This window comes from Phyllostomus hastatus, unplaced genomic scaffold (genome assembly GCF_019186645.2).
Source record: "Phyllostomus hastatus isolate PE091 unplaced genomic scaffold, TTU_PhHast_1.1 phas_scaffold_129, whole genome shotgun sequence".
Taxonomy (NCBI): Eukaryota; Metazoa; Chordata; class Mammalia; order Chiroptera; family Phyllostomidae; genus Phyllostomus; species Phyllostomus hastatus.
The window spans coordinates 4,021,891-4,043,724 of record NW_025334009.1 but is presented as its reverse complement, the minus strand read 5'-3'; the positions used below and the strand labels follow the sequence as shown (position 1 = coordinate 4,043,724).

At 61.7% G+C, this 21,834-nt stretch overlaps 3 protein-coding genes across 8 annotated transcripts; all 3 read right to left on the bottom strand.

The window, feature by feature from the left end:
• Positions 1-1,747: 1,747 nt before the first annotated feature.
• Positions 1,748-6,600, bottom strand: HYAL2 (hyaluronidase 2). Of its 4 annotated transcripts, none has more exons than XM_045857497.1 (4): positions 6,500-6,600; positions 3,443-4,416; positions 2,848-2,937; positions 1,748-2,490 (listed from the first exon to the last, which is right to left on the bottom strand). In XM_045857497.1, exons 2-4 carry the CDS (start codon positions 4,364-4,366, stop codon positions 2,080-2,082), a joined length of 1,425 nt encoding a protein of 474 aa, XP_045713453.1. In that variant the 5' UTR covers positions 4,367-4,416; positions 6,500-6,600; the 3' UTR covers positions 1,748-2,079. The 4 variants fall into 4 exon arrangements, with proteins under 4 accessions (XP_045713453.1, XP_045713451.1, XP_045713454.1 ...); XM_045857495.1 differs by lacking the exon at positions 6,500-6,600 and adding an exon at positions 5,260-5,405; XM_045857498.1 differs by lacking the exon at positions 6,500-6,600 and adding an exon at positions 4,738-5,141.
• A 2,053-nt stretch (positions 6,601-8,653) lies between these two features.
• TUSC2 (tumor suppressor 2, mitochondrial calcium regulator) lies at positions 8,654-11,565 on the bottom strand. Its single transcript, XM_045856948.1, has 3 exons — positions 11,294-11,565; positions 10,112-10,232; positions 8,654-9,942 (listed from the first exon to the last, which is right to left on the bottom strand). Exons 1-3 carry the CDS (start codon positions 11,437-11,439, stop codon positions 9,877-9,879), a joined length of 333 nt encoding a protein of 110 aa, XP_045712904.1. The 5' UTR covers positions 11,440-11,565; the 3' UTR covers positions 8,654-9,876.
• An 839-nt stretch (positions 11,566-12,404) lies between these two features.
• Positions 12,405-21,690, bottom strand: RASSF1 (Ras association domain family member 1). 3 transcript variants are annotated; one of them, XM_045857024.1, is made up of 6 exons: positions 21,181-21,690; positions 18,897-19,003; positions 14,734-14,838; positions 14,253-14,550; positions 14,014-14,129; positions 12,405-13,348 (listed from the first exon to the last, which is right to left on the bottom strand). In XM_045857024.1, exons 1-6 carry the CDS (start codon positions 21,428-21,430, stop codon positions 13,202-13,204), a joined length of 1,023 nt encoding a protein of 340 aa, XP_045712980.1. In that variant the 5' UTR covers positions 21,431-21,690; the 3' UTR covers positions 12,405-13,201. The 3 variants fall into 3 exon arrangements, with proteins under 3 accessions (XP_045712980.1, XP_045712981.1, XP_045712982.1); XM_045857025.1 differs by lacking the exons at positions 18,897-19,003; positions 21,181-21,690 and adding an exon at positions 18,166-18,858; XM_045857026.1 differs by lacking the exons at positions 18,897-19,003; positions 21,181-21,690 and adding an exon at positions 17,527-18,075.
• Between the last annotated feature and the right edge of the window lie 144 nt (positions 21,691-21,834).

The following is a 21,834-nucleotide window of genomic DNA, read 5'->3' as shown; positions in this document are numbered from 1 at the left end:
TTACATGTATGCAGAGGTCCTGACGAGGGGGGACAGGTCCCAGCTGTGCGGTGAGGTCACACGTGTGCCTTGACTGCCTGTGTGCAGGGAGGTGACAGATAGCCAGTGGGACAGCTCACGGCCGCAGTCCCTCCCGTGGTTCCAACATCTCCTGGCCTACGGACCGATACCCGAATCTTCTCTCTGGCGGGGAGGGCCCCTCTGCACCGCAAGCACAGCCACGAGCACTGGGGAACTCCTTCCGCCCCGGCAGGCTTCTCCACCCACCAGGTGACCTGACCTCACCCGCCCCCCCAAGTGCTGCCACAGCCCCTGCAGGGGCTCCATCCTCTGCCGTCAGCAGCCAGAGGGACGAGAGAGGACTGTGCAGCCCGAGGAGACCTTGACTCCCGGGCCTTGCTTCCACTCCCCGAACCTCGCCATCCCCTCACCTGCATGCTCCTCCAAGGAGCACTTTCCTCCAAGGAGCGCTCTCCACGGCCCAGCACCTGGCTGGGTCCTCACGCCCACTGGGCATCCCCCCCGCCCCCCGCACCGCCATCCCCACAGACGGGGACCGGGGTCACTGTCGGTGTGGCTCGAGGATGCGTCCCTAGCAGCTGGCCCGGCACTGGCAGGTGTGTGCTGTTTACCGAACAGCCAGCCAGTTGCCGACTGTGGGGCGGTCGGCAGACCCTGCTGCAGGCTGCCCCTCCTGCCTCGCCGGACACGGACACCTGTCCGCTCCCAGCCTCGTGCTGCCGTCCCAGTGCTGAGTTCAGCTCCCTTCAGCCTTTGCCCCTGCTTTGTCCCTCACCCCAAGCCCGCCCCTCAGCCTTCCAAACTCCTGGTGGCGATCCCTCCAGACCTCCTGCGTTCCTGTGGCTGGTCTGCCCTCCTCACGGCGGGCTGCTCCTCAAACCTGTCTCCCCAGAGCTGGTGTGTCTTGAGGGCAGGGCTGAGTCACCTCTGACTAGGATGGGGCGCCCAGGTGCTCGTGGGGCGGCGGAGGGGTGGGGCAGAGCACCCCCCCCAGGTAATCCCCAGGTGCAGAGCAGGGCAGTGAAGCAGGCGGGGCTGGTCTGCTTCTCCCTTCCCCAGGGCCAGCTGGGGGCCAGCCACGTTCTCCCATGGGGCCGCCTGTGGGGTGTGCCTCCCTCTTGTGCCCTCACGTGTCTGCGGTGGGACGGGGGCGGAACCTCGGCATTCAGACCCCAACCCCTGCTGGCCTCCTCCAACCGTACCCATGGAGGACTGTGACCCCGAAGGGGAGAGGCATGTGTGTGGCTGGAGTCCACCGGCCTTGGGAGCCGGGGGTGGAGACGCCCTGGCCCTGTGGGACAGCGGGGAGAGGTGGTCTGGCTGCTTGCCCGGCCAGAGAAGATCAAACACCCACTTCCCCCTTTCTCCCTGGGTGGGCAGGGTGAGGCGGCTGGCGCTGGCCCAGCTGGGGATACAGGGGCCAGCAGAAGAGGCGCGGCGAGGCCCGTCCCTCACAGAAGGCTGGGCTCAGTTGCATTCCAGTCGACATGGGGAACGCGAGGTCCTCAGCACTGGGCTGGCGCGTGTCCCTCCACTCCCAGCGGCTGCGGCTCCAGCAGGCTGGCGGCAGGCCGGGCAGCTCCGGGCCCCGGGGTCCCAGTGAACACAGCTGCAGACAGGGGGTCCCCAGCAGAGGCTGTCACAGGGACAGAGCTGGGCTCGAACCTCGTGGGAGACTCTGGAATCACTCTCACGTGCCCAGGCCCAAGTGCAGACAGTCCAAGCACAGAAGGAGTTGTTTTATATTTAATTTACAAAAGAGACCCCAAAATAATAATAATAATAATAATAACAATAAACCATTCTGGGGCAGGGGAGTAGGGTCAAGTCCTCCCCGGCCATAGCCCTCTTCCTCTCTGGCACGGAGAGGAAGGGGCTTCTCAGGGGACTGCCCCTCCCCCTTAGAACAGGGGGGTGAGAGCTGGTACGGACGCCCTACTGGGCATCCCAGGGGCTCTGCCCCTCTGGACTCATTCGCCCACCCCTTGGAGGCTCCTATATGCCCGACAGTATGCTTGTGGCAGAGGCCAGCTTGCCTGGAAGCCAGGTGAGAGATCCCTACAAAGTCCAGGTGAGCGCTATGGCGGCCAGAAGCAGCAAGCTGGCGAGGTGGGACCCAGGCCAGATCCCCCCGGCACCTCCGGCTGCCTGCCTCCGGTCCCACTGGCACTGCTTGCCGCCCCAGCCCAAGTAGCACTGGCACTGAAAGTGCTTCTGCAGGTGGTCGCGGTCGGCCCAGCTGAGCTCCCCCTCCGGTCGCAGCAGGGGCTCCCCGGGCGCGTGGCTAGGCACGAGGCGGAAGCTGCTGGCACTGAGGTGCAGGAAGGTGCTGGAGCCGGGGTCTCGGCGCACACAGCGCCCGTGGCCGTGGCACTGGGCCCAGCTGCAGTACTGGGCGGCCCACGACACGTTGACCACGTAGGGGATCAGCAGCCGCGTCAGGTAATCCTTGAGGTACTTGCAGGTCTCCTAGGGGCAGAGGCCGGGAATCAGGGCCAGCTGCCTCAGCCCGGACCCAGGTGGAAACTCTTGAGTCCGAGATGCAGTGACTGCACTTTCTTTAACTGATGCACACATGTGTACGCGCACACGTGTGTCTGAGCCCTCACTGTCCCTGCTCCTACAGTGATGGGGGAGGGGGGAGAGGCTGCAGCCCAGCAGGGCAGGCCGGGGAGGGGGCCTCGTCTTCTCTGTCGGGACCAGGGATCTCTTGGGTGGGAGACAGACAAGGGGCCAACTAGGTCTGCTCACCTTGAGGTTGGCAGCCAAAAGCCCCAACACTCACCCTCTTTCTGCAGACCCAGTAGGCTGGCGGGTCTTACTTACCGTGCTGGTGGTGAACCCGGCATCGCCCCAGAGGATGACGCCGGCCGCGCCCAGGGCGGCACTCTCGCCAATGGTGGAGATGAGATCCATCTGTATGGGAAGGGGCCGGTCACCGGGGGGAGTGAGACCACAGGGAAGGAGACAGCAGGGTGGGCAGGTACGTCCCCAGGCTGTTGACTTGGTGACCACCCTCTGGCCGGGCCCTCTTTCTCGATCCCAGGAAGAGGCTCCATTTCACTTTATCTTAAGCATTTAAGCCTCTTCCACGCCCTCTTGGGGCTTCTGTTTCTCAAGCCAAAGGCCCACCAGAGCCCAGGGTGTATCCGGCAGATAGACTTCAAAGTCAGAATGCCTGGGATCCCTGTCCCTGCTCTGCCCTAGATTTGCCGGCAAGCTGTGGGGAAATGTCTCAGCATCTGAGCCTTCTTTTTTCAATCTGCAAAACGGAGATAATGATGCCACCCTGTCACCAGGTTACAGAGGGACAGAAGGGAGGGGATGTAGAGCGGCGAGTACAGCAAGGGGCAGGAGCCCTCCGGTAAGGACGGCGGCGGCGGTTCTGGAGGAAGAAGGCGGGGCCCTGGGAGGCACGTACCTCACTAAGGCCCGTGAGCGTGCGGCTGTATGTGGGCCGCGTGAAGACGTACACCGGGAGGCTGTGGTTGCCGTGGTGGGTGCGAGCCACGCGGAGGGCCTCCTGAACGCGGAAGCTGACGAAGTTGCGGCCGTGGGCGGTGGAGGCGAGTATCTCATCCAGGTAAACGGAGGGGAAGAGGGCCGTGCTCTCCGCCCACAGCCAGGCCAGCTGGTCGTTCCGGGAGACCTCCACATCCGGGCAGCGGCCCGTGTAGGTGTCCCGGTTCTGCACGTAGTCGTGGTTGTAGCAGTCCGGGAAGAGGTAGAAGCCCCAGAGGTGCTGAGGCCGGACTGCCTTGACAAAGTGCAGCGTGTCCAGCATGAACTTCCGGGCAGCGAACTCAAACTCGTACTGCGCCTGCTTGACGACGCGGTCCGGCGGCCAGTCGGGGTGGCGGCTGGCCACCATCTGGCGTGACGACCTGCGGTACACGTCCTTGTCCTGCCAGTTGCGCACCCACACGGGCCGCCAGTCCTCCCAGTCGATGACCGCCAGCCCCGCGGGCTCCTGTCTACGGATGTAGTGCTCCACGTGCTCCTGCATCATCTTCCGGTGTGTGCACAAGCTGACGTTCTGCGGCACGCCGCCGTGCACGGGCTTCCCCGCGGAATCGAAGTGCGGGTACAGGCCCAGCCGGTCCCGGTAGAAGATGGTGATGTTCTGATTCACGAAACCCTCATTCGGTGAGGCCTTCACATCGAAGGCTTTCTCCTCTCGGTCCAGTGGCACCTTGAGGCGTGGCCCGCAGTCTTGTGTGGGCACATCCCACGCCACCACAAACGGCCGGCCCGTGAAGATGGGTGGCGCTGTGGGCTTGAGCTCCGTGGCCCATGCCGTCACCACCAGGGCCAGTGTGCAGGCAGGGCTCAGGCCTGCCCACATGCTGGGGGCTACAGGAAGACGGTGTCACCTGCCTGGCACCAGCTCAGGAACTGAGAGAAGGGTGGAGAGAGCAAGTCAGTCTTGAGAATCTTGGAGGTGCCAACCCCAAACCCATCCACACTCCCAAAGCCCACGCTGATGGGGCACTGGGCCCAGGGCTCTTCAGACCCCGGTACATGGCTGTTACAGGTCTGAGAGACCACAGGCCACCGGGGAGCAGGCAAGACACCCTGGGGACTCGCTGCCGGAGCATAGGTCTCTTTCCCGGAGCAGGTGGCCTACAGTTACCAGAGGACCTCTGTTCCGTCTGTAACTCTTCCGAGACTTGGACAAACTGAGTTACAAGTGGCTCGCTGCCTAGAGACACACACCTGCCCGCATGCCATCCAACACACCCAGTGTTTCAGAGAGCTCAGAACCCGAGGCCCACTGTGTACCCGGCGAAAAACTCTCGGTCCAGAGAAACGACAGCATTTGCGTTAAGGCAAGGCACAGCTCCCGACGCGGCTAGCAAGCTGGAGCGCAGCCACGGAGCTGGTATCTGTGTAGCACCCGCCCGGCAGAAGAGGGAGGCTGTCAGGACTTTGTCCCCAGTGCAGACACTCTACGAAGCTTGGTGGAGGCCCCGCGAGGACAAAGGGGCAACGGACCTCCCACGGCGGCGCCGGCAGACCGGCCCTTCCCTCCACAGCCACCGGGAATGCGCGCGACTGCCGCCAGGGGGGTCGGGGTAGAGCTCCCTCCGCCTGGCCTTTGTGCGGGACCCCGCCCCCGCCCCGCACGTGGGGTCTGAGCCCGGCCCGGTGGGGGTGGGGTCCCTGGGCCGCCCCCCTGGGGGTTCGGAACCCAGCCCGTGGGGAGAGAGCCGCCAGGCTTGCACCGCCCGCCCTCACCTCGCGCTGGGTACCGCCGGGACCCGTGCCATAGCCACCGCCATCCCTGGCCCAGCCCAGCCCACTCCGGCCGCTTGCCCGAGCACTGCCCCGGCTCGGCGCCTCTGCTGGCTCCGCCCCCGGGCCCCAGGGCCCTTTAAGAATCCAGCGCGGAGGCGGGTCCGGAGCTGGACTTGCGACCGTGGAGGGAAGGTGTGATCCCATTTTCGCGCCGCCAATGCCGTATTTCGGCCTCAGAGTTCCCAGATCCTCCGCCGAGGAATGTGGCCACTCATCTGAGACCGCAAGGCCCCTTCGATCGCGGACTTCTTCTGGAGTCTCAGCTGCGAGCGCCAGACAGCCCGAGTTTACCCCCCACAGCGTGCAGCCCGTGGTACATTCTTTTCGCGGCGCGGCCAGCCCCTTAAAGGGACAGCCAAAGAACTAGGCTCCGGGAAGGAGTAAAGTAGGTGGTATTCCCCCGCTCAGCCGCGAGGAGGTGCTGTGGGCCCCCCGAGGCCTTGGTTGGATCTAGCTCTGCGCCTGAGTGAAGCCCCCAGCCCTGGGGCTCCCTCGGCGTGGAAAGCCAGACGGTACCAGTACCGATCTCCAGCCTCCCACGGTCGGGGCTCTCCTCCGTCCAGGGTCTGCAGGGGAGCCCCGCCCCCTTCTTGACCGGGAACGGGGCAGAGCGCCCGCCTCTTAGCCCTTTCTGGGTTGGTCCGAGGCAGTGGTTGCCTCAGCAACACGAGCTGTTGGTCGCAGCTTGGCCGGCCGACTGGGGGCCGGTAAGGCCAGCCGGCCTTGAGGGCAGGGCACCCTCCTTCCCGCTCCAGGAACAGGCCAACCCGTGGGCTCCCGTCCCCTCCTGCCCAGTCTCGGGGTGGGGGTGGGGCTGTGGGATCCCCAAGGCTTCCTTTCAACCATGAGGAGGCTGCCACCCTTGCAGAAGTTCCTGGTGGGACCGGGGAGAATGCCGGCCCCGCCACAGGGGTTCCCCCGGGCCTCAACCCAGAATCCTGAGTCCTCTTTACCCTCTCTGCGAGCCCCTCCCACTGGGGAGGGGGCTTGCAGCTGAGCTGGGGCGAGACTTCCTTGCCTTTTCCTAGATCCTCTCCCCTTGCAGTGCTCGGCTCGGCAAAAGTCCGGGATCTGCACTGCAAGCCGTTCCCCCGGCCCGCAAGCAATAGGGGTGAGGCAGAGAGCGCTGCTGCGAGCGCCGATAAGGGGGGCACAGACGCGTGGTCTGCGCTGGGCTCACCTGCGTGGGAGTCTGTCGGCCCGTAGGTGAGAGGCCGCCCTGGTTCTCGGGATGAGCGTCTCCAGCCCACTGGGCAGCCTGCCGGCGACTTGATAAACCCCATCCCCCTCCCACCCGCTCCCGCCTCCCACCCCAGCCCTTTCTCCTCACTTCCTGCTGCCCCTCGGAGGGAGAGGGCCGGGAGTGGCGCGGGGGAGGGAACCGCTCTGACCCTGTTTCCCTATGGCTTGCCCTGCTGGCTGCCCTCCCCACACTTCCTCCGGTAGGGCCCGACCAGGGAGAACTGTGCCAGGTGACAGGAAGGCTGTGGGACCCCACGCAGGTGCCAGCCTCCCCCATGCCGGCAGCTTCCTTAACACTGAATGCTCTCCTTGCCACCTTTCCCTTGGGGTTGAGACCCATCCTGAAATCCAGTGGCCTGTGAGTGGAAGGGCCCCGGAGGTGGTGGTCTGGGGGTCAGCCTGCGTGGGGGACGCTCAGCTGACTTCCCACAGGCAGGTGATGGAGAAGGGAAGGAGGGTTATCTCGGGGAGGGGCTGGGAGGGATTCCAGCAGCTGAGTCAATTCTTTTCCACCGGGAGCGGAAGTGTCCCAAGGGAAGGAAGTGGCCCAGTGTGATGATGGAGTGGTAATGTTGACGTGTGTGACCTGACCGTGGGGGTGGGGGTGGGGCAGAGGCTGGGTTTCTGCGGGTGGGGGGTGGGCATTCCTGGGTGGATCGCACCAAGACTCTGTGGAGTAGGGGGCTGCTCACAACACTCATGAGAAAAGGGGTAGGCATATTCCTGTGGGAAGGAGGGGTCCATAATGCGCCGACCTCATGGAGGCTACAGTGGAGTCCCAGCAAGGGGTGGGTGAATTTGCACACCCTCAGATCACTCTGAACCTACCCCCCCCACACACCTTGCCCCTACTGGCCCACTTCTCTGATGCCCAGGGTGTCGTTCCCCAGAGGCGGAGGAAAACTGGTGTCCGGGGGAGGTGGGCACCGACCCCGGGGTCTGCCCCGAGGACCAAGGAGGCCAAGACGTGGCATGGGAGGGTGGTGTCCCTGTGCCACTGTGCTGGCTCCACAAGGGACACTGGCTTTGGAAGCTGCAAGGGTAGGGCCCCTGGGGAAACAAAGACCTGGCCAGACTGTCCCAGGGCAGGGACACTTCCTCCGGTGGCCCTCAGGAAGGAAGTGAGCACAGCCCAGTGGGAGGGAATGGGGGGAAGCCTGACCTGACCTCCATTGTTCCCAGCTTTGGGGTCAGCACAGGGAGTTCTCCCGCCCTACGACAGTGGTGACGGGAGATGGGAGATCATCTGGCATGGCAGAAGCCTGTCCCCGGGGCAGTCCGTAGGTGGGACAGCGGAGGATGTGGCCTTAGGCCTGACATCTTATTGGGAAAATGGGCAGGTGCCCGAAGTGCTGTCAGTCTAGGCTGTGCAGCGCGATGCTGCCCGAGTTGACAGTCTAACCCTCCAAAAGCCTAGCAGACCAACTCCCCAGGGCCCGAAGTCTGTGCTTGAACTCCCTCCTTCCTCCCTAACTGGGACTCGGGCCGATGGCCAAGGGCTGGGCCTAGCAGTGAACCAGCCTTACAGCCGGCTGCAGGTGGGACAGCGGGAGGCAGGGAGCTCAGGAAGTCCTGGGTGGCTGGGCTTTGTCTGCTGGAATGGGGGTCCAAGCCCCCTCCCCTGGTGGTGTCCACAGGCAGCCCTGGGAGGAGGCCGGTGGACTTGGGATGCAGAGCCTGGCAGTAGACCAAGGGCGTGATGCCACCTAGGGTTGGGCCTTGGAGGCCCCTAGGGTTCAGGCTGTGGCCTCATGTAGGGTTAGCTGGCCCTGCCGGGACAGGACAGCTGCTCCAGACCCATCTGAGGTCACGTTCACACCTCAAGCTAGGCAGATGAAGCCAGTCCCTAATCAAGCAGCATCCCAGGGCCCTCACCTATTGAAAACAATATAGACTGATTGGCCCTCCGGCTGAGGAGCCCTCTGGTGAGGTCTGTGTAAACACACCTCCACCTGCTGGTCATAGCTGGGATGGCCGCAGACTGGCCTCCAGCGCACCCTGGGGCCTTGCTAGAGTGGAGGGGGGGCACCTACTGAGCCAGGTGGCGGTCTAGATGCTGGGTGTCGCAGTCCAAGAGGATGCCACTCTCGTGTGCAGGGTCTACAAATAATTTTATTGAAACTGAACAAATAACATAACAGCCTTCCTAGACTGGGGGCCACCCTCCCCCCACACTATTTCCCACAGTCTTGAAGCACAGAGCTTGCACAGTAAGGAATTAAACAATGAAAGAAAAAAAAGTCATTTCTGCGTAGAAATCAGACTCTGCCCCGACAGCATCACGCACTATTTACAAACTTTCACATTTTAAGTGTTCCTTTTATGGTTGTTCTCTCCCGTGTCCCCACCCAGGGGCTCCAGTCCTTCCTCCTGGCTGATCCCGAGGGTACGGACACACTGCAGGGGAGGGGGTAGTGGGCTCAGAGTGACCGGACCGGACCTGCCCTAGGGTGCTGTCCCTCGCCGCAGGGTGGTGGACGGTGTCCTCTCAATCTGTGTGTGTGTGGGGGGGCAGGGGGGGCTGGTGCAAAAGGGAGATTGGATGGAGCAGTTGGGCAGGCACGGGCGTCCATGGCCCTTCCTGATCCCATCCTGTGCCCTCTCAATGGGGGGAGGAGGGAAGCACAACTTCACGGGGACTTCACGGGACAACTCGTTGCAGTGGGACTGGCCCGGTCAGGGGCAGAGGGAGACGCCTCCCATACCAGTCCCTCCTCCTCCTGTCAACGGCCAGCGGACTGTCCGTCCGTCCATCCCGGGGTGGGAACACAGGGGCAGGTAGGTAGGAAGAATCAGGCTTGCGTTGCCCCCAACCTCTGTCCAACAGAGGAGGCATCGAGGTAGCAAACGGCCGAAAAGCTCCAACGAAGGGGTCAAGGGAGTGGGGGAGAGGGAGTTCCCACTTGTGTACAGCTCCCGCAGCCCAGGGGCTGGAAGAAGGCAGACCTTGTAAAGTGCTGTAGCTCCTAACCGGGCTGGGCCCTGGGCGAACTTGGAAGAAAGCAGGCCCGGCAAGGGCCCAGGGGCCAGGCGTTCCAGATCAGCGTATGCCCTGCCATGTGCCTTGTCGGGACTGCTGGGGAAGGTGGGCCGGTGACTCTGTCATTAGCCCTCACCAGCCACCAGCCACCTCTTGTCCGCAAACCAGCACCCAGCCAACATTGCAGAACTGCCCTGCTCACAGCTGAAGACTCCAGGCCTACGGAGTTTATTCAGGATTGTGGCTTCAGCCTAGGCGCCTCAATGGAAGCCACGCCCTGAGCCTGAGGGTTTCTTGCCGAGGCAGGAGGTGCTTAGGCCTGCAACCCCCCAGGCTCAGACCTCATAGAGGATCACAGGGAAATCCACGTGGATACGGGGAGGATCCAGCTTCACGATGCCCTGCCGTGGAAACAGAGGCTAGTGAGGGTCATCTCAGCGCCCCTACTCCGGGAAGCCTTCCTGTTTTTCCCAGCTCCTCCCCCAGGAGCCCACACCGCGACAGCGGCCCCACCTGGGTCTGCCTCAGCACGCTCAACACAGGCTCTCTGACCACTGCCCAGCCTCTCACCTGAGGAATCAGGTTCTTATGCACCCGCCTCAGCTTGGCCCGCTTCTGCCCATTCTTGGTGACGATTGTCTCCTCATAGAACTCATGAGCCAGATCTCCATCCTCGTCATAGAACATGGAGCTGCGTAGAAGGAGGAGGGGAACAGGCTGGGCTGGAGCCTCACACCGCGTCACGGTGAACGCCATAGACCACCAGGAAGCGTGCCCATCCCCAAAAGGAGGGAGGGAGGGAAGATACATGCCTGCAAATGAGGGTCTGCAGCCTACTAGAAGCAAACAAGAAGCGGGGTGGTGGCCAGTGCTACTGTCAGGCCCAAGAAGAGAGGCTGTACAGGAGCACGTTGTCCAGGCAGCCAGGGCCGTTCTCACTGGTGCGTTCAGCAAGAATAACCACTCCAGCATCCGTTCCTTGCTTTTACCCAGGATTTCCAGAGTGGGCAGGATGGTGGCCTTAGTACTAGCCCCGGTCCAAAGCCTGAGCTGGGGGGAGTCTAAAGGGAGAAAAGCTGCATTCTTCCCACTCACTCCAGGTGGTTGGTGCAGCCAAACCTCCACTGTTGGGTCTCGGTTAAGTGTTTATAGCCAAATCTCGAGCATCACGTGTGTCAGTCCCCAGGGGGCCATCAGGGCCAGGTCAATCTATTGCTCCTGTCTGGATCTCTGGGGAGCAGGAGGTCCGTACTCCAGATCGGGAGCCCATATCTGGGTGAGGTTCTTTTTCCGTAGGCCCCACCCCCAACATTAAGGTCCAGTCCTGCTTTCCCCACCCCTACCATCAGGGGTCCAACCTCACCACAGTGGGAAGCGGTAACTAACAGCCGAAACAAAGAGTCATTCTCCCGTCATAAGAATCGGGGGAGGGAGGATAGGAGCCTTCAACCGGCAAGGTGGGCGTGAAGGGATAAAGGGAAGAGGCCCTCAAGTCTCGGACAGGCCCTATCTTAGCTCTAGCGTGCATAAAGGTGCCTCCAGGGACAACCTACAGGCCCAATTTAAGTAGACCTTAAGAGCAGCCAGGCCTTCAGGAACCTACTGGCCGGCTTTCGTATCCTTTGCTCCAAAGGGGGCCTGAACTACTGGACTCGTCCTAGCTCGGCTGCAGGAGATACGGCCGCGGGAGCTACGCATGACGCGGGCACCTGCCGTCTTCCTGTCCTGCCCGGGACGGAATCGCGCCCTTACCCGCGACGCGTGAATACGAAGGGGGGCACCACTCGGCCTCGCGGACGCACCAAAGCTTGCTCAGCAGCTGCCGCCTCCGGGCCTCCGCCCCCCGTTCCCGAGGAGAAGGGCCACAGGCCCCGAGCTTTGGAGCCGCTGGCACCCATGTCAGGGCCGCCGGCGCATGGCGGACCCCGCGGCCGCTTTGCTTTCACAGGGCCATCGGCGTAGCCATGCCCTGCCTCGGCCTCGGATCCAAGGTACAGCCGCTGCCGTCTTCCGCAGGCTCCGCTGTCTCCACGGAAACCTCATTTCCGTTTCCGTACGCTCTTCACGCTGTTTTCTGATTGGCTGTCCCTGTCGTCCGTCCCAGAGCGGACCAATAGGCGCTCTCATACATTAGGCATCCAAGCATGCACTGCGAGACGTCAGGTCCCGGCAGGCCACACTCCCCAGCTGGGGCAGCTTCCACCCAGAAAAGTGGTGGCTGGCTAGCCCTGCGGGCTTCTTTGGCGTGTGCGGCGTGTCCGACGTGCCGCCCCCCAGGTCAGGTACAGTGGGCTTGCCCAGTAACCAGGGTTCCCCTATACCAGCTCTCCCGGGCTTGGCCCCAGGCCAGGCCCGCGGTGCCTGGATAGCCTCATTCTGCTCCCACACCGACTTCGTGATCACCGTGGTCGCACGTGTAGAAACTAAACTGGGGCATTGAGGAGTTGGCCAGTTGTCATATAGCCACATTCAGGTCTGAAGAATTCAAATCTAGTTGTCTTTCCAAACCCGCTGTAAGGTGTGACTCGTGAAGGCAAGAATGGACGGCTGTTTTCCAGGCCGTGAGCGTGAGCGTCTAGCCCACAGCAGTGGCTCGGTATATGTTTGGTGAAGCACCTCTCACAGCTTGCGGGATGTGTGGTTCCCCTCAGCTCTGGCTGCAGCGAATATTGTTGCCCCCCCGCCCCGAAGATCTGAGCCCCAGGGTGCTAAGCAATGCCTTACATATCTGTACCTCAAATTCTTCAGGAATTGGTTCCATGGTGACCTTGAAAAGGTGCTCTGTGTGTCTGTCCGTCACCCTTGGCAGCCACTGGCACAAAGGGCAACCGGGGCTGAGGGCCCATAATAGAGAGTCCAAATGCAGATTCTTAGATCTTTATTCAGCCAAATTTTCTCAGGCCCCAGGCCCTGATGATGACCGTCACCCCCACCCCTTTCCCCACAGGAGGCATTCAGCTGAGGCCACAAAACAGTATACATTCACACACATCATCAAAATACCCAAAGCAAAGACCCTGGCTTTGACCAGCAAACAAGGCATGGTCCCAGGCCAGTGCCCGCACTCACACAGACCCCGGGTCCAGGACGTCCTCCTTGGAGGAGGCACTGAGGCACTGTCGCTGCTCCGTGAGCCAGCTCGCCGCCCCCAGGATGTGTGCAGAACCAGCAGGCACTGTGGGGGAAACCTGGACGCTTCCTTGCTGCCTGACTCATCTCGAACACACACTCTTGGCTCTGATAGGGCTCGTCCCGAGACCTCACTCAAGACCCAATACATACAACCTTTCCCCATAGATGAGGGTCCTCACCCCTGCAAACATGACCCTATTCCATTTGTTGTGTCTCCGAGATTCTCACATCTGAGACACAAATTAAGGAGACTTCTGTCTGCTCTACCCCTGCTGCAAGACGAGCAGCTTCCCAGGGCACCCCTGGCCCACCATGACTCAGTACGTGAATGGCAGAGGGGGCAGAGCCATGTTCTGCTACACCTTGTGGACGCAGGGGGCCAGCTCCTTTGCGGTTCTCCGGGTTCACTCCGCCAGCAAGATGAGGGCCTCCATGCACACTCATTCCTCAGGCCACATGGGCCCTGTCACACTCACACCGCACGCCCTTGGTGCTGCCTACTCTCCTTCCACCCAGGGGCACGAGGGGTCACCCCAGGGGGCAGGCATGCAGGGCCTCCTGGATCTTCTGGCGGCAGTGGGAGTACTTCTGCACGATCTGGCGGAGGTGCTCCTCTTCCTCCCGCTGAAGGATGCGCAGGAAGTTGTGCAGTTCGGGCAAGCTGAAGGCATCCCACTGCAGGGAGAAGGGTGGCAAAGGCTGCAACAGGCATGGCTGAGCCAGCAAGCCCTCCCCAAAGAAGACCAGGACATCACAGTCACACAGCTGGGATAAGAATTTCCAATACTAGGTTCTTGCCCAAACGGTCTGTGCTAGGATTCCCACCAAGTCCATGTGGAAGACAGGTCCCACAGTAGGGCAGTCACCTTGTAGACAGGCAACCGAACCAGATGTTCCCAGTTACCCACGGCCACGCCACACTCTGAGACTAGCCTCACTCCATGGACCCAGCACCTTGGAGCCAGAAAGCTTCTAGGTAAAAAGCTCTGGTGCCTGAAGGGGAGCCTCCAGGACACCCTGGGTCCATCTGGGTGACTTTGATCCAGTCTGGGATCCCCAACAGTCAGACGGACGCCTGCATCTCCTGAGGACTTCCCACGACGGGAAAGAGCCGGGCACCAAGACAAGTCTGGCTTCTTAAGACAGGCCCTAGACCTTGGGACAGCTGGCTAGAAGGCCTTCATGTCAGCCTCAAGGCTCCCACACTCCTGGAGCGGCTTTGCGGGGCATGTCCTTCACCCCTACCGCCCCCCCCCCCGCCCCCGCCATGCCTCACTGTGGCTGCAGCCCGTCAGGCCTGCCCCGTGACAACCAAGGAAGGAAGGGGGCTGTGTACTCACATTCACCTCCCCGGAATCATTCTCCTTCAGGACAAAGCTCAGGGCCTTCTCACTGGGCCCTGCCAGGAGCCGCAGCCGCAGGGGCTGCTCGTCATCCGACAGCTTCCGGAGGTACACTGAGGGCCAGGGAGGGGGAAGGGGGTGTTCGATTAGAGGCAGGCCCAGCCCCCTCAGCCCCTGCCTGCACGCGTGTGTGCATACACGCCCTCACCCAAGGAGGGGTGCGGTGGAAAGCCCACCTTGGCCGTGGCGCTCAGCCCGCTCAAAGAGCGCAAACTTGCGGGGGTCGTCCACCACCAAGAACTTGCGCAGCAGGGCCTCGATGACCTCTCGCGCCCGAGTGCGTGACAACACGTGCAGGTGCTTGACGGCATCCTTGGGGAGGTAGAAGGAGGTGCGGCGCTTCACGGCTGTGCTCCGCCCTAGGCCCCGCCGGGCGTCCTGCAGGGTGGGGGGTTTCTTGCTGGAGGGCACTGAGACGGGGCGCACCAGCTTCAACTGAACCTTGATGAAGCCCGTGTAGGAGCCGTCCTTATTCTGGAGAAGAGAGCCGAGCCATGACTGGGTTCCAGGGAGAAGGAACAGATCTGGGTGCTGCCATTCCCCGCGGGGCTAGGCTGGGCGTGAACGGACCGCTGCTTGGGCCCACCCCCTGTGACTCCCCTGGGCACCGCTGGATTCCCGGCTTCCCCTACCTCCCTTCCCAGGCTGTCAACTCACCAGGCTCATGAAGAGGTTGCTGTTGATCTGGCCATTGTACTCCTTGATCTTCTGCTCAATCTCGGCCTGAGAAAGGTCTGGTGTCTCCCACTCCACCGGCTCGTCCTGAAAGACGGGCCAGCACAGACTCTTAAGCAGCCCACCCTACCACCATGCGTGGCTCAAGCGAGGCTGCGAGCCCTGGATGGGCCGCTCCGAGAAACGGCCCCTGGGGTGGACTTTGGAAGCTGACAGAGCCCGAGCCCGAGGGGGAGAGCCCATCACTGGGCCTGGTTCTCCATGCTACGGGTGGAGACAGCAAAGGTAGAATCACTGGGCTCCTCTCTGCCCCCTGACGGGGTACGAGTCCGGGCGAGGCCCTAAAGGTACCTTAAAACCAAGGCAACTGCAGGCACAAGGTCTGGGGCCAGGGAAACAGGCGGGGACCCGAGGAAGGGCTCCTGTGTACAGACAGCAGAGCTACCCCTCAGCTGCTCAGCCGGGTCCCGGCACTTCAGTCAGGCGGGGCGGCGTGCGTCCTGGACAAGGCAGCCCACGTTGCCACTCCGCCCTGGCAAATGGCCATGACCCACTGCAGGGTGAAAAGTGTGACGACTGGGGCACACCCGCAGCCTGGCCACCAGTGCGCAGGAGGGGAAGGGCAGCCTCCAGCATGAACGCCCCTCGGTAGAGGACGTGGGGCTGGCCCCGTACGTCTCAGACATCGTGAGGACCCGCTGTGACATGCCATTTGCTCTTGACCCAGGCTGCACAGGTAGCCCCCTGAACGAGCTGGCCCCACCAGCACCCAGCAGGCAGGTTTGTGCGCCTCCTCCCTGCTGTGTGGGCGTTCAGGGCAAACATTTCAGCTCTGCCCCTCAGCCCCTCCTGCACTTCCCCAGGAATTGGATTCTTATCGGAAAGGTGGAGTATGGACCAGGGCAGTCAGGGCACTGAAGGAACGTTCTTCTACCCAGCGCCCTGGGTCCCATTGCGTCAGCCTTACATCCTTTCCTGTTGAGGTCAGATAGGCCTGATTGGAATGGGAGGGTCACAGGCAAAGCTGACATCACAGCTGACTAACGCCTTGTCCCAAGTCCCAAGTCCCAAGGGAGTTCTCACCGGAAGGGCTCTGATAGAACAACCTTGGGCCCAGGTCAGCCAGGCTCCCCCCGACTGCTGCTTTGGAGTCCCCTGGGTTTAAATCAGCTGATGGGGACAGATCCAGGAGATAGACCAGAGCATAGGGTGGAGCCACAGCGGTTCGCTCTTTGCTTAGAACATGCTGCCGTTCAGCAGCCAGAAAGTCCACCGTGCTGAGGATTACGGCTGGGGCTCCAACAGGAAAACGGTCTTGGGGGAGGGGCGGGAACTGAAGTCTTTTTGCTTCCGCAAGTTTCCCAAGGGCTCCTGGGTGGAGGAGAGCAGAGCAGTGACAACTAGCAGCAACCTTGTCGGAGACGGTGGGAAACCCATAAGGCTAGTAAGAACGAATGCTGTGGACTCTGGAAAATGGGGGTGAAAGCGGGCTGGAGGCCAGGAGTACAGAGAGGGTGTGTTCAGGCCCAAGGAGAGGCTGGGGACGGGAAGGAGTGCCCCAGGGAGGAGCGCCAGGGTGAGAGGGGTGCCAGGGCAGGAAGGGAGAGAGTTCTGTTCACGGTACGGGGGTAGGCACAGGAATGGCACTGACTTATCTCCCTTCCCTGTGATGGCTCTGAGCTCCAGCCCGGGAGTGAGAAGACTTGCTCTTCCCTCTTCCCTTCCCCAGTTGTTCCGGGGCCCCCCCCACCTAGGATGCAGTGACTTCCGCTCCAGCCCCTTGCCTTCTCCAGGTGAACCTCCTTGGGTTTACATACTCATAAAACAAGGGACCTGGACTGGAGGTGCTGGACTGCCCCACCAGGATTTTAGAGGAGGAAGTTTCTTTTCGAAGTTCCGAAGTGGAGGAGGATTCCATCCGCCAACCCAGAGGGGTGCACAGCAGGACCACGGAATTTCCCATCCCACAGCGACCCACTCTCCACTCTGCCACTGTCCGTAGTGACTGAGGGTTTTATTTTACATACAACTCGGGACTCCCTAGCCTCCTTTTCAACTGGTTAGTGTCTTGTGGTTTTCTCACCTTTCCACAATGGAAAATGACTCAGGCCTGAGTAACAGAGAAAATTTCAGGGATCCACACTCAAATCTTGCTTACAAGCTTTGGGCTGAGCTTTTGAGGTACAAAATTTTCATCTAAAGAAATATCCAGCCCTGACCAGTGTGGCTCATCCAGCAAAACGAAAGGTTGCCGGTTTGATTCCCAGTCAGGGCCCGTGCCTGGGTTGCAGGTTCAGTCCCTGGTCAGGGCACGTATAAGAGGCACCTGATTGATGTCTTTCTCTCCCATTGATATTTCTCTCCCTCTCCTCCCTCCCTTCCCCTCTCTCTAAAAAAATAAATAGAATCTTTAAAAAATATATCCACAACTCCCTTCTCTTGGCTCATGTAAGGAATTCTGCTCCACTGCTGCCCGACACACTGAGCTTTATAGCCCCTGTCTCTTTTCTGATGCTCTGGCCGGGGTGCACCCCCGCCCCGAGCTGTTCCAGCTCCGGAACAGCCAGTTACCTGAGCCTGCAGCCACACTCATGGCACACAGCACAGAGGTCTCTGAGCAAGGGGACACCTAGGAGACGCCAAGAGGCACAGCGGCTCCAGCACCACAGCTTCTAGTCCTGGATTAGTAACCCCCCTCTCGCGACCCCTCCTCAGGAATTCCACAATCTAGCCTTCCCCCCGCCTCTTGTGGATAAAGTGCTCCTGGATGCTTACAGTCCAAAAGGAGGCTCCCTTCCCCTCCATTTCCAAACCCCTTATCTCCAGATCCGCTCCAATTTTAGCGTATGTGCTCGCAAGCCGGCACTCCGGGTCCACTCCAGAGTGGGGATCAGAATCTTCCACATTCCAGCAGCCGGGGACAGGCCAGGACCGGCAAGAGGTGGAGACTCAGCTGGCTCCATCCAGGAGTGCGTATGGAAGGGCTCAAACCATGCCTCGCCTCTTTCCTAAAAAACACTTCTCAATTCCCGGCGAAGACTCCTCCCTCTCCACTTCCTCCTCCCGGTTTCTTCCCAGAGCGGGAGGGAACCCCCGAAGGCGGAAATCGAGGTCCTAGTCCAGCCTGCGCAGTCGGCTTTAGTCATAGATGGCTAATGCCCGTCCCTGGTCTACCCCAAGCCACGTAGCCGCTTCCCCTGGTTCAACCGGTCTGTGACAGAGAGCAGGGCCCGGGCACACAGGACTGACGCGCTGAGCTGACACAGGGGCTGGCCCCCGACAAGTCCGGTACCCACGCTGACGGGAGCGTGGGGATGCCCACAAACTCTCCCCGAGCGTAACCTTACCGGGGAGGGGCGGACTACCAGCGACCGCCCCCGGCCCTCCGCCCCGCCCGCAAGCTCAGGTCCCCACCTGGTCCCGGCGCGGCCGGCGCACCAGCGAGGTACGCGCAGTGAAGTACTGCTCGAGCTCCGAGTCCGAGTCCTCCTGGCTGCAGTAGCCACTGCTTGTCGTGCTGCTCCAGGTCATCTCGAAAGAAGGCGTCCCCACGGGCGCCTCGCCCATCGCCAACCCCGCCAGCCAGCTAGCCGGCCAGCTAGCTCACGGAGCCCTGGATGCCCGAAGCCGCCAACCACCGCCCCAAGTGCGAGCGCGCGCCCGTGTGCGCGTGCGCCGGGAGCAGTGTCCGCGCGGCAACCGTTAACACTGAAACCTGGCCAGCAGGGTCTATCCTGTCCTCGTCTCATTGGAGGAGAAACTTTGAGGGGCGGGGCCACACGCGCCAAGTCGAGGGAATGATCTCACCGCCCTGGCAGCTCAGCTCCGCTCCGCCCCTAGGTCCCACGTCCTTTAGGGAACAAGTGGGAGCACGCGCCTGTGCGCATGTGCACCAGCGTGGCCTCAGGACCGGATGCGGATGCGGAAAGGTGCGGAAATTGCGCGGGCACCGAGCCTGGGCGATTGGGGCTGTCCGCTCGGAGGCGGCAGCACTCCCGACACCCCTTCGAGCCTGTGCGCGCGGTTAGCCCCCTGCCGCAGGGAAATCCGCTGTCAGAACTATCACTGCGCGTAGCGGGCCACCCCTGGGCTATGCCTGAGATGGGGCCGCTCACATACGCCCCCCGCCCCCGTCCCAAACTCACCACGTTTGTGTCTCGCTCCAGCGCCGGTTCCCAGCCCAGATCCCGAGGTCCGCAGCAGTCCAGGCAGACGAGCGCGCGGCAACGGTAGTGGCAGGTGAACTTGCAGTCTGCAGAGAGGCCTACCCGTGAGGCAGGGGAGCCCCAGCTCCGGCTGCCTTCGAGAGGTGTCCCAGGGATGGAAGAGGTGTCCCAGGGGTGGAAGAGAAGCCCCAGGGTGAAGGACGTTGACCGCTGGGTTCTGCCTAACTGCCCTTGAGGCCCGGTTCCCGCCCACTGCTACACAGATTCTAGTGTTACCCCCCCACCCCACCCCGCCGCCCCCTCCCTGCTTCTGCAAACTGGCAGGAAGGCCTCAGGCGGTGAAGGATCCAGGCTCGCTCAACAGCTGGAGCTCTAGCTCCTAGGGCGGAACTTACCCCTTCCACATCGTCAGCCCCTCCCTCTGCCCTTGAAGAAGGGAAGAGCAATGCTTCAACTCCTGTCCCCCTCTAGTTATCTGTCTGTACTGCTCCCGGAGGTGTCAACTCTGATCTACCCGCACTCATTCCTGGCCTTCACTCTCCCTACCCGTGGCGGTCAGGCCTGCCCCGCCCTCCAGGAGACTGTCATGGTCAGGGTCCCCAGCAGCCCGAACACCGCCGAATCCTGCGGTCCATTCTCCATCCTCACCTCCTCAGCAACATTTGATGCTGCGCCCCTCGCTTCCGAGGGCCCCCACGACCTCGGTTTCCTCCTGCTTCCCCACAGCTCCTGCTGAGCTCCTTTCCTTCTGTCTCAACGCCCAGATCTCATGGCGGAGTGTCACGGGGGCTCGGTCTCCGTCACTGCCCTGCTCTGCGCACTCACCCCACCTCCAAGGCGTCCCTCACTGGCTTCTACCCTCAGACCAAGCCCTGTGTGTCTGTACCTTAACTCGGGTGTCTAACAGACATTCCGACCGAACGTGGCCGAAATGTAACTCCCTTTTCTTCCACCTCACCCTACCCTCGCCAGAGTTCCTCATCTCGGCAAACGAAGACTGCTACTAGTCTACCAGTCATATGAGGCAAGAAACCCCAGCTCATCTTTGATGCCTTCCTTATTTCTGCCTCTGATCCACGTGGAAATCGTCCTGTTTTTGTTTCTGTTTTTTGTTTTTCCCATGTCCACGGCCACTTTATTTCTCTGGAACACTGCAATGTCCTGGCCCTAGCTCACGCTTTGTATTCTGCCACATCTCCTGTGCCTCCTCCCAGCTGAAGTCAGGACAGAACCCTGTGCAGAATGAGTGGGTCCCCATGCACACCCAGGTGGGCCGGCCGGCCGGCCTGGGACACCTTCCTGCAGTTCTCAACTGGTCTGGAGCAGTGGTTTGCAGCCCAGGCTGCATATGAGAAAGATGCTTTTAAAAACCGCGGGTGCGCTCCCAGAGAGTGATCCAGTGGGTCTGAGGGAGGGTCCAGGCAGAGGGGCTTGGACGGCTATAAAAGCATCCCAAGCGATTCCAGCTGGTGTGGACAGCAACCTCCGCTTGCTGCTGGTACCAGAAAGGGCAGAAGGGCCTTGGGTGTGCGGGTGGCTGTGTTTTATGTTGTAGCACCTCCTGACTCGGTCTGTGATAGGTATTTGCTACACGAAGAGAACAAAATTCCTGCTTGCAGGGGGCCCACCCAAGGCACTAACTTTTTCCAGGCCTCCTCCCATAGGTGGATCAATTCCCTTCACCCCAGGGGATTCTGGGAGGGGACATGGTGAGTGAATCTTTGGGAAGGGGCAAGCCTGAAAATTCGGACTTAAGAGACTGTCAGGTGCCCTGGCTGGTGTAGCTCAGTGGACTGAGCGCGGGCTTCAAACCAAAGTGTCGCAGGTTCGATTCCCAGTCAGGGTACATGCCTAGGTTGCAGGCCATGACCCCCAGCAACCGCACATTGATGTTTCTCTCTCTCTCTCTCTCCCTCCCTTTCCTCTCTAAATAAATAAATAAAATCTTAAAAAAAGAGAGAGAGACTGGCAGGCACAAAGACTTTCTCAAAAAGGACCAAGGTACTTTAAAGCTATGCAACTTGAAACCAGTACCTTGGAATTCACAGGTAACTGCCTCTGCCTGGCTGTGCCCCAGACGCAGGTGCAGTGTGGCAAGGACATAAAACGTGCCCACGCTCCCTTCCCTGATGGGGCCAGGGTAACGGACCTGGTCCTCAGGGACGTCCCAGCCTACCCTCTCCGTCGCAACTTGTCCGTCAGTGACAGTGCTGCCCTGTGACCACCCGTTTAGCTCTCGACAGCGCGCGGGGCCGCTACTCACGCGCGCACTGCAGGCCTTTGCGTACGACGCCCCAGATGAAGTCGCCGCAGAGGTCGCACCACGTGTGCGTGGTGGGCCCCGCAGGCTGGAAGCGGTGGCCGCGGCCCAGGACCGGCTGCCTTGCTGGGTTGCGCGCTGTGCCCGGCGCGATGCGCAGCGCGTTGGCGCGCTCCAGACGGGTGCGACCTGGGCCGGCGCGCCTCGTGGGGGCCAGTTCTCGCAGCTCAATGAGCTCAGGCTCAGCGGACATGGCCCGGACGGTCGGCCCGGGCTCGGCCAGTTCTGGGAACCAGCAATAGCGGGGCGGGCGGGACCTCGGGGCGGGCCCCGATGCAGCACCGCCCCGGAGATCGGGGCAGAGCGGTGGGAGAGAGCCGTGCAATGGAAACCTGGGCGCCGGGGCTGTGTCGCCCCGCAGGCGGAGAGGGGAGGAGGGGGCAGCGGTGGGGGACTGTCTCCGAGTCCCCGCCCTCCCTGTCCTTCCCTCTCTTCATCCCGAGAGCTGCTCCCCTCCCCCGCACGACGACGAAGAGGAGTGCAAAGGGCCACGCAGAGACAGGCAGGTTTCTGGAGGCCAACTTTACCGTGCAAGAGGAAGAGGGTCCCCACATCCGGCCCTCGCCCTCGCCCATCGCCCAGGCCGCAGCCTGCCGC

Bases quoted from the DNA above. Each gene is read 5' to 3' on its own strand.
- RASSF1 (XM_045857024.1), bottom strand. From the start codon at position 21,430: ATGTCCGCTGAGCCTGAGCTCATTGAGCTGCGAGAACTGGCCCCCACG. The intron at 19,004-21,180 runs GTGAGTAGCGGC...GCCTCTCTGCAG, and splicing joins CAAAGGCCTGCAGTGCGCGC to ACTGCAAGTTCACCTGCCAC. The intron at 14,130-14,252 runs GTGGGCTTTCCA...CCTGGCCCTCAG, and splicing joins GGCTGAGCGCCACGGCCAAG to TGTACCTCCGGAAGCTGTCG.
- TUSC2 (XM_045856948.1), bottom strand. From the start codon at position 11,439: ATGGGTGCCAGCGGCTCCAAAGCTCGGGGCCTGTGGCCCTTCTCCTCG. The intron at 10,233-11,293 runs GTAAGGGCGCGA...CCTTCTACGCAG, and splicing joins TTCGTATTCACGCGTCGCGG to CTCCATGTTCTATGACGAGG. The intron at 9,943-10,111 runs GTGAGAGGCTGG...TTTCCACGGCAG, and splicing joins ATAAGAACCTGATTCCTCAG to GGCATCGTGAAGCTGGATCC.
- HYAL2 (XM_045857497.1), bottom strand. From the start codon at position 4,366: ATGTGGGCAGGCCTGAGCCCTGCCTGCACACTGGCCCTGGTGGTGACG. The intron at 2,938-3,442 runs GTACGTGCCTCC...CTTCCCATACAG, and splicing joins CGCTCACGGGCCTTAGTGAG to ATGGATCTCATCTCCACCAT. The intron at 2,491-2,847 runs GTAAGTAAGACC...CTCTGCCCCTAG, and splicing joins CCGGGTTCACCACCAGCACG to GAGACCTGCAAGTACCTCAA.